Below are 11040 nucleotides of genomic sequence, written 5' to 3'. Positions count from 1 at the left end.
CCTTTAAATAAGGCTAAACCACCACCCTTCTTAATCGGGCTGCTTTAGAGGAACTGTGCTTCTAAACTAAAACAGTATTACATCAAAACACTTGTTTTAATGCTATGTATTTAATACAATGGGGGAGAAAAGGAAAAGTTACTATGGCCAAAGAGAGAAAAGAGCAGAAAATGCCCTTGCAAGTTATTGTTTTGATGCTGTAATTAGGAAGGGAAAATGAAAGTCAGCGAAAGCACAGTTTTAGGAAAGTGGTTATTAGATTTTCTTCTTTCCACTGTGGAAAGTCCTTCCTGTTGAAGAAGGCAGTGAAATTTTATCACAGCTATTGCTATTCATAAATCTTATATCTATTTTAATTCAATCTGGCCCTAGCCTCAGAGTCGCTGCAGCACAATTTGATTACTATAGCCATACTTTTTAACTGCTGTCAGGAAAGACAGCGCCTTACACAAACATCTGCAGAGCACACGCCTGCACGCTCCAGCACCAGCCTCAAATCACGCACTGGCGATGAATCTTTATCTGACACTAATACTTTTTAACTTCATACAGACAATTAAAATGAATTGTAGCTAAATGCTCATATAACAAATCAATTTAATCTTTGGTTGCATAGTAGCATATTTTGCAATTTCTCTAAACTTACTTTCTTACATGCATCTCTGTCTAGGTGTTAAACATCAGCGTAACAGAAGAACAAAAACATGAACGAAACACAGCTCTCAGGTCCTGCCGTGGAGCTGCAACAGCATCTGAAATTTACCACTGCCATTTAAAAGTTTCCACATTTATGTGTGGATAATGATACTGTGGGCTTCATTACATGAGTGAACAAAACCGAACCTCTGCTCTCTAGGAATCAGACAACAGAAATTCCAACAACTGAGGATAAGAGGCTAGACAGAGCAGAGGCCTGTACCTGCTGTCCTCACACCCAGAGATTCCTCCACATCTGTCTCTATTACACAGCTCATCATGTTACACATGTTCCTGGGGCTAGTCTTCTCTCAGTATGACGTACTTGAAGTCACAAGCCAACTCTCAGGGTCCCCAGCAATGAGTATAATCCTGAGGGTAAAGGCAGGTTTCTAGGCTGGGGATGAAGCGCAGTGGTAGAGTACTTGCTTAACATTAACACGCTCAAGGTTCTGACTCCCATCCCCAGAATGGGGGCTGGAGGAAGCTCCGTTACTTGCTGGCCCCGTTACCTTCAAGTTCCTCCAGGGGGTTAGCTACATCTATCTGCAAAGCTGGTATGCAAGGCTTAAACTGAACCAATCCAGGGTGGCTGTGTGGTAAGCCATTGCTAACATGGGCAGGTGGGTGCGTGGGGAGTAAGGGTAAGTCCACTCTGTATAGCAGGAAGAGAGTGGGGAGAGACAAACTCTGTGAGGTATGCAGTGCAGTCTACACGGGAGGCACCCCCAAGCCCAGCCCTCATCTTCATTATTCCCTTACACTGAAACTTTCAAGAGACAACAACTTAATCCAACCATACAACTGGTAATAAGATCTAAACTGGTCTGTCAGATTTCTAGTTCACTGGCAAAGAGAAAACTTGCTCTTAAATTTTGAAAATCTTCAACTATAAACCTTCCCCACCCTTCATAACAATGAAGAAAAGAGTACAGCACAGACAGCTATGGCACTGGAGTGAAGAAAGCAAAGCTCATTCCAGCTCTGCCACCTACTAGTGAGTACCCTGTCTCTGCCTGTGTCCTCACCTGTAAAGCGAGGTAACAACCCTGGGCCACAGCGCACAAGCACATGCACATGCATGCCAACTGTTCAAGAGCTCAAGCCTTTTCATTTACAGCCCTTTACACCCCTCTATTGTCCATTACCATGGAACTACAGAACCTTCTAGGCCAATTCTCCTTATCGAACATAAGAAAGCCAATGCTCACAGGTGAGAAATGGCATGTAGAGACCCCAGAGAGAGAATGTCACAGTCACTGCTAACATGTCTTTGGCTCCATAGTTGTACTCCTATCAACACATTAGTCTTTTGGCTCTGGAATGCAACTTTTGCTAACATGAATAGCATTAAGAAAGAAAATTAAGGAAATAGAAAATGATGTGACTATATTATGATCTCAAAAAATAATTAAACCTAATCAGCACTAACTAATGTGCATGCAGGAAGCTGAAGACGCAGCATCACCTGAACCAGTACATTCAAGACCACCTGGACCACCATGACAAAAGGGACAATGACTGAGGTCTCTGGATGCTGCTCTGGCTGGGGATCTGAAGCTGGTATCAGTACGTTCACATGAGTAAGTCGGGCCCTAGAGCAGCTCATGCTGAGCAAGGTGTGGTTAAAGATGCCACCAGCCGCTGCAGCACTAATACAAGTAAGGGCTGTTTCCTGGGCTTTCCATGGTACCTCAGGGCTAAGAATACATCAGGCAGGCTTCCTCTACTAACCCCGTGAATAGCTAAAGAAAGGCGGTGCTTCAACAGCAACTGTGTTAGACCAGAAACGTACCCATGCCTGATTTCTTGACTACAGTCCAAGAATTACTATCAACATATTTTCTTTTTTTTTTTAAGGTTTATTTATTATGTATACAATATTCTGCCTGCATGCACACCTGAACGCCAGAAGAGAGCACCAGATCTCATTATAGATGGTTGTGAGCCATCATGCAGTTGCTGGGAATTGAACTGAGGACCTTTGGAAGAACAGCCAGTGCTCTTAACCTCTGAGCCATCTCTCCAGCCCCCGTATTAACATATTTTCTTACATGATACTGCACAATCTCCCTATACACCAACAATCATCAAGTCTAACCTTTTTCCTTTTTTTTTTTTTTTTTTTTGGGTTGTTCAAGACTAGGTTTGTCTATATAGTTCTGGCTGTCCTAGAACTCACTCTGTAGACCAGGCTGGCCTCGAACTCAAGAAATCCACCTGCCTTTGCCTCCTGAGTGCTGGGATTAAAAATGTGCACTACCACTCCCCAGCAAGTCTAATGCTTTTTATATACCAGTTATCACTTGAATACATCTACTCCAATTCCATCATCAGTTAAATCCATTCATCTCTCACCAGGATGAAATTTTCTTGATCTCTGTCCCCCCACACCCTGCTATAGTTACACTCTAGTCGGCACACTCCTAGTGACCATCTGAATACACAAATTCGAAGGGCTGTGGGAAAAGGCTTAGTGGCAAACACTTGCTTGGCATGTAGGTTTAACAAAACAACCCTCCAGGCTGGAGAGATGGCTCAGAGGTTAAGAACAGTGTCTGCTCTTCCAGGTGTCCTGAGTTCAATTCCCAGCAACCACATGGTAGCAACCATCTATAATGTGATCTGGTGCCCTCTTCTGGCCTACAAGTGTACATGCAGGCAGAGCACTATATACATAATAAATCTTTAAAAAACAAACCAACAGCACCAAAGACACATGTACAAATCAGCTTAATTCATGGCTCCATCTGAACTTGTTCAAGGTTCTCAGTACTCCTAGGTTAAAGAGAACAGTTCTCTCAGCCATCCACTGCCTGCCTCAGCAGCCTCAGCTCACACCAGCTCTGCCTCAACCTTGGGTTCCAATCACACAGCCTCCTTCTCTTCCAGTTCCTCATACCCTCTGCTCAAACCTGTCTTTGCCCTTTACTTCAGACATCCCTACAGAAATAATACGCCTCCCCACTGGAGCCTGTACTATGACTCTTCCAAGGGAAGAAGCCCCGCAGATGAGCTATGTGTTCACCACTACCCTGTCTCTGTCTGCTATGCACTAGGACTCTCCACAGAAAGCAAATGAAGGGAAGGGAAGCAATCTAAACATCTCTCAGCACTGACCATGGCCAGGCACTTTACTAGGCACACATCCTCTCTACTGAATCCCCACAATACTTCAATCTATCATTAACTTTGTCTTATGAACATGAACACAAGTATAAGGCTCATGCCTGTACACCCAGAACTTGGGAGGTGATAAAGGGAAAGTATCTCACTGAAAACTGACTAATAAGCTAGATGTTGGTGGCACACACCTTTAACGCCATCACTCAGGAGGCAGAGGCAGGAGGATCTATGTGAGCTCAAGGCCAGCCTGGGCTGCACAGAAAAACCCTGTCTTGAAACACCAAAAAATAAAATAAAAGATAACTAATGAAGCTGACAATTCTATCCTGTGAGTACACTATTAAATGGGAAAGGTAGTGAGTAGCTGACACCTTTTAATAATGGACTAACAAATTTTGGTCTCTGAGAAGCAAGGCTGGTAAGATACAGTCACAAAAATTAAGTCGCCAAGTGAGTAACCACTGATATTATGTTGGTGTTTTCTTCTTCTTCTTCTTCTTCTTCTTCTCCTTCTTCTTCTTCTTCTTCTTCTTCTTCTTCTTCTTTTAAATGTATGTAAAGATAGGTGTAGTAGCACATGCCTTTAGTCCCAGCACGTGGTAGGCAGAGACAGGTGAATTCTCTGTGAGTTTAAGGCCAGTGTGGTCTACAGAGTGAGTTCCAGGACAGCCAGGGAGAGAAACCATGCCTCAAAAATAAACAAAGTAAGTAAATAAGTAAGTAAGTGTGCAGGATAAAGTCAACGAAAGAGCAAGACATCTCCTAAACAAAGCACCCTGTATTTGTCTCTTATTAGGAACTGACTGTTAACCTCAGGAGACCCCTTATTAAAAGAGGTGTAGGGATGTGTGTGTGTGAAAAGAATTAAAAGGCAGCCAACTTCATTCTTAGCTACTCTGTTTCCCTGGGGGTAGGAAAGGGAGGGTGGGCAGACCATTTGAGCAGATGGAGGAAAGGGAAGGCCACTACTGGAAGGAAAGACAGCCAACTCTAAAAACCCAAAATACCATGACTATAGAAAATATTCTGAAGCTAAAGTAACATCATGTATTAGAAGGGCCCATTCCCATGATAATAGCAAAATTCCAACTTCAGATGTAGAGCACTTAATTCTATGGCTGTTTTTTTTTTGTTTGTTTTGTTTTGTTTTTTGTTTTCTGTCTGGAGTTACAGACGGTTGTAAGCTGCCATATGGGCACTAAGAATCGAACCTGGGTCCTCAGGTCCTCATCAAGAGCAGCCAGTGCTCTTAATCACTAACCATTAAGCCACCTGTCTGGCCCAGCTGTTTGTTTAAAACATGATTTCAATTCATTGACCTTTTCTAAGTGTATAACATTTCTTTGTGACATCATTCTTTTCTGTAAAAGTTTCAAGTGACTTTCTTTGAAGAGAGCTATTTAATGCCAATGATTATAGGAAACATTTGTTCATAATTATCCAGACATCCAACTAGAACAATGCTGAAACAAGAGCAGCATGCAAAAATGTATTTAAGGACTATCATCCCAAAATGCTGCTAAAAGCTATTAACCAGTATGTGTTAATTGCCACGGCATTCATATTAATTTTCACTTCAGGCTCGACATTGTGGAATATTTCCCCTGATACATTTTAAACAAAGTTTAATTTAAGGAACTGCTTCTATCAACACTTATGAAAATTAACAGCCAAGCAATTAGCACTCATGAATTATCCCCTCCCCCACGCCCTGCAGTTTCCCGGTAAAACAATTTCTACCCAAGAAGTGGCTACTTTTTAACAAGTTAACACAATCAAAGTCACAGCTGTTGGTGAAAATCAAGCCTTTTTGCTTTTTCAGGCCTTTGTCAAGGCAAACAACACCCCCTTACATTTAGGGAACAGTAGTTAGCTATGTCACAGTAGGTAGGATATATAATGTTTTATTACAACTATTAAGCAATTAGTAATACCCAACTATCTTTCCAACTGACTTTTAGTAGCCATAACCTTCCAAATAAATGAGTAGACACACACACACACACACACACACACACACACACACACACACACACACATCTTGCTCTTCCTATGCCTAAAGTACTACCAGAATGGTGCTCAGAACTGCCAGGGTGAGTATCTGTCTCTGCCTCTATCTCCTGAGTGCCAGTAGTATTGAAGGAGCATGGCCACACCACCTGGCTTAGATCCACTTCTCTAAACATAAAGTTGGGGCTTGGAATGTAGCCTCTTGGTTGAACATTTACTGGGCCTACCTATGTAAAAGTCTTTGGGTTCAACCTCTAACGAGGTGGGGGGGACATGACACAGCATCTCCAGGACAACCCAGTGCCTCTCCCAGAGACCACCCTCAACATCTTCAAGCATCTCCAAGCATACATAGCTCACACCCTTCACACAGTGAGATTAGAACTGGAGCACAAAGTTTCTGATCTCCACCCACAGCAGAGGTTATGTTTTATCAAGGAGGTTTCTCACAGGTTGTCTCCAACAGCAGCTAGGGCTACAGCGCAGTGGCAGAGTGCCTCTCTAGCACGTATGAGGCCCAGTCTATCCTCAGAAAAGACTACCCCTCCTACCCTTACATACCCACTAACAAACAAACAAAGAATTCATGTGGATGCCGAGCTAGATTGTGACTCATCAGACCAAGAGTCACCTACAGCTCCTTGAAGTGTGCCTTGAACGTCTCTCAACTGCTTGGTAAGCAGACTTGATCTACAGATCCAAGCCAAGTCACAGGCAGCAGCATCTATTTGCCAAATATATAATATAAACACTAGAAGCTTGGCATGTCCCTCCCTCCAAACTGTCAAAAACTATAACTAAGTACAGTCCTCCCAATTCTATGCTCTAAAAATATATTGACCACAAAAATGGTTTTTATAAGTAATCAGCCAACTACAGGAGCCAAAAACTATTTGAAAATCCTTGCTTTAATTTAGGAAAAATGCTAAGAAGTGCTCATCCTTAGATTCACTAAAACCAACAACCCCCATCTGCAGAGCTGTAAAGACACCAGATATGCTTGCCTAAGTACCATGAGATTCTAGCCCCACACCCGAAACAAACCTTTTCCTCAAAGCCAGCACAGCAGCATCTTCAGGATGGCACAGCTACTGGTCTCTTGAGGAAATACATAATTAAGTAGTTTTTTAGCATATTTAATTAGACCCCAAACTCTTCCTGTCCCTTCTCTCCCCGATTATGTACCATTTGCCCAGGAGACCTAAACTACTCAGTTAATTATGTAAATAAGGCAGGCACTGTTCCCAAGGAGAGCATCATGAATATTTGTAAAAAGAAAACAAAACATTGTATATGTTTTAGTGGCTTTAAAAATTATTTACAAATACATATGTATATACATGTAATTATACATGGTATTTATTTGCATATTCATATATAGTATTAAATACATAGAAAATCCTTCCATTTGTGGCAAAAACATGAAGTCCCAATAACAAGATGATGAATAATTAAGACAGAACACTCATTTTATTTCTTAAATATGAGCTGAATAAAAATAAAATAATTTTAAGTTACAACAGTAACAAAAATTTAGTGCTGAATGTCAGATGATTTATAGGAAGAATCAATCTGGAAATGATTAAAGTCGACTTGCACAGAAAGGCTCTATTATCCAGAGGTTGACATGATCTCAACTTTGGAGGCAGCCATGGCGCTGTTAGCACTACTACAATCCCATTATTATGCAATCACAAAATGCTAATTTGATCATTTTGAGGTGTTATTTGAATAGTCATTTTAATTTCTAGGTTACAAAAAGGCTTGACTCAAGTGTAATTCTCTATTAATCATTGAGATGCCATTGACTATCATATTGATGCATTTCACGAAGATAAAGACTGATTTAATATGTACAGTACAATATCCTTCAAATATTAGCCACTTTCATTACGTATCTGCCAAATGCATCAATATTAAATAATAGATGAGAACAAGGGTTTAGTTGTATTTTAGCATTGTAATATATGGGGTAATAATAAAATAGCAGGCATTGTAAGATAGACTTATCGCTATATAAATCCTTCATAATCAATGCTTACTTTCTACAGATTATCAAAAGGTTCATTATGGCAAAGTATAGGGCAATGTAAATATAATCACACACCTAACAAAAAATTCTGGTGTGAAATACTGTCTCCCTGGACTTCAGAAGTTAGCTCCTGTACTCAGCACTGTTCACAACTCTGATGAATCCAAACCCCAGCTAATGGAAGGCGGGGAACCCTGGGATGCATCATTTCTAAAGTATCCACCAGTCTGTGGGCATGGAGCCACACAAGTTATTCAGCCAGTCTGTGGGCATGGAGCCACACAAGTTATTCAGCCAGTCTGTGGGCATGGAGCCTCACAAGTTATTCAGCCAGTCTGTGGGCATGGAGCCTCACAAGTTATTCAGCCAGTCTGTGGGCATGGAGCCTCACAAGTTATTCAGCCAGTCTGTGGGCATGGAGCCTCACAAGTTATTCAGCCAGTCTGTGGGCATGGAGCCTCACAAGTTATTCAGCCAGTCTGTGGGCATGGAGCCTCACAAGTTATTCAGCCAGTCTGTGGGCATGGAGCCTCACAAGTTATTCAGCCAGTCTGTGGGCATGGAGTCTCACAAGTTATTCAGCCAGTCTGTGGGCATGGAGCCTCACAAGTTATTCAGCCAGTCTGTGGGCATGGAGCCTTACAAGTTATTCAGCCAGTCTGTGGGTATGGAGTCTCACAAGTTATTCTACCCATTCCTCATCCAAACAATGACCTCTACCAGCTGGGCGGCAAATAAGTTTGAGCAGGGTCCCAACGCAGACAGCTTCTCACCCACTCAAATGAATTCTCTGCAGTGCAGCTGGACACAGGGCCCTGGGGAACCTTCCTTCTTTTCCCCACACTGCACATCCTTGGGTATTATGGGTCAGCTAAACAGAAGCTCAGAGCAATGCCACCTAAAAGTGACTTTGTTTCTGGTCTCTGTTCTTCAACCACACAGACAGCAACAAACAGCCTTACTGCCCATGTGTGCTGAACAAGGGAAGATGTTCCCAGAAAAAAAGATCTCTTTGCTCAAATAACTGACAGAATTAGTGAGTAAGAAAAATGTAAACATGAGCAAAGCATTGCCATTTATTAATTGCAATGGTGTGGAAATAAGACAAATCGCACATGACCCCTCCAGGCAGCAGACTATCACTCTGCACCCCACACCACTGGGAGGCAGCAAACACAGTGGCAATAAATTAAAATTTCAACTATATCCCTTAAAAAGCCTTGATCAGCTCAGAACTGAGGCTCAGAACAGCACCAGGCTCCTCCTGAAACAGTGGCCATTTTTCTAAAAGGAAAATAAACAATTTAATTTTATAGCAGCAAACTGTTACTACAAATGAGAAGAAAAAAATACATAAATAAAAGTTACCCTCCCTGTAAGTATCCAACAAGATCCCCTGATAATGAAAGACCAAAATGGGATGGTCTAGAATTCTGAAGCAAAGACCTCACTATTTCTGCAGTTGTAGCAGGACAATGCAAACCACCTCCAGAGCCACGTCCAAGGCTTTCCCAGCACACTCTTCATCAGTCCACCCAGCCCAAAACTGTACACAGACATGAAACAGGTGAATAAATAGGAACATACAGCCCTCCCTTTGCTTCTATCAATACAGACTCATCCATGTATGCACAGACTCTGTGTGTGTGTGTGGGGGGGGTTGGTTTTGAAGACAAGTTCTTGCAATGTAGCTCAGGCTGGAGTCAAACTCACCAGCCTTCTGCTTTGGCGTACTGAGTGTTAGAATTACAGGTGTGTGCTGTCACACTCAGCTTGCTTTACATGTGGGGAAAATGTGTATCTAGGAGAATTAAAGCAGTCCTGGACTATACGTACAGAGAAGGAAAGAATGAAAAGGTGTGCAAGACTTATGTGTTAATCTTCCTAAATATTACTATGGAAACGAGTCCATATTCCTACCTTTTTATATCTCTATGGTCTTAGGAAGTGTGGTGTTCTACAATACTGAGGCACGAGGCACTTTTGAAACCTAAGTATGATGATGATGATGACGACGACGACAACGAAGACTACAACAACTACTCCCTCAATCTTAAAGGGACACAAGCCTCTTTACTTTTAAACTTACCTTGCCATCAAACTTGGAGTACTCGTTAAAAGGGTTATTCAGCTGCAGAGGGCACTGCTCCAGGCGTACAGACAATATGGACTGCTTGCCCGAACTTGGAGGCTTCTCTTTGAGGGTTTTTTTTTCAAACAGTGACTTTAACTCCTGGGCTGAGACAAAAAAGGATAAAAACATCTTTGTCACTATGTACAGAAGACAGTTTGTCCACCTTTGCTACAGTCTTCCTCTGGATCTTGAAGAGGCATGTGGAGAGACAGGTTAGGGTTGATGTATACAGAAAGCCTCACACACACTTGAGGCGTGGACACGGCAAGGGCAGGAAGCACAGTGAGCCACGCAACAGCAAGACTGTCGTTTCAGAAGGAAAGAACCACTACAACTGCGCAGCCTTCCTAAGAAGACCACTCACCATTGGGGCCCCCAGGCTGCAGCAGAAGCCACTGATGTGACACTGGACACTTTACACCTCTGAATGTGTTAATCTAGAAAACCTCAGAGTTCTCTAATGGTGCTACCACTATGATTTTAAAATTCTAGATCTTTAAGGGCAAAGTCCTTTTACACTTTCCAATGGCACCCAGCACAACATTTTGAGAACAAAAACAGAAACAAAGACGTAGCATCCATTGTGCATGACAATACAGCTTATTAACTCTTTGTAGCAGGCCTGTAGTACTGCCAATTCTGTCAACATGAAAATCAGCTTCAAAGCCTCTGGTTAGACCTAAGTCATAAAGCTAGCTAAACCCCAGGGCTGGAGTCTACACCAATTGAGACACTGATGAGCACATCACACACTCAATAAAACTCGCTGCATGAATTAGTAAATAAAATAATAAACCATATCAAATCAAAATCGTCAGCCCTTATTCATCACTGAATCGAGGCAGTTCCACATCTTCACGAGGATCATTTGGCTCTCTAAATTCACCTGAACTCCATCAAGGTGGTAACTGCATGGCAGGTGCATGAGGACCATCAAACTTCATCAGTCCACAAATACTAGAAACTGTCTACACTTGAAGTTTTATATAAGTCAATCTCAGATTTTAAATTCTGAAATCAACAGGTTCAACCCCATTCAATT

The 11040-nt window shown here is 42.1% G+C and overlaps 1 protein-coding gene across 6 annotated transcripts in view; it reads right to left on the bottom strand.

Moving 5' to 3' along the window:
* MAPKAP1 (MAPK associated protein 1) overlaps window positions 1-11040 on the bottom strand; it is a 215513-nt gene that overhangs the window by 164180 nt on the left and 40293 nt on the right. For all 6 annotated transcript variants that reach the window (XM_084799625.1, XM_084799623.1, XM_084799628.1 and 3 more), the window contains one exon: window positions 9954-10102. In XM_084799625.1, coding sequence (XP_084655751.1) covers window positions 9954-10102 — 149 coding nt within the window. The remainder of the gene's footprint in view (window positions 1-9953; window positions 10103-11040) is intronic.

The sequence above is a fragment of the Acomys minous genome, assembly GCF_964271855.1.
Source record: "Acomys minous genome assembly, chromosome: 10".
NCBI lineage: Eukaryota > Metazoa > Chordata > Mammalia > Rodentia > Muridae > Acomys > Acomys minous.
Note: the sequence above shows the minus strand (reverse complement) of the source record. Positions and strands in the feature narration are given on the sequence as shown.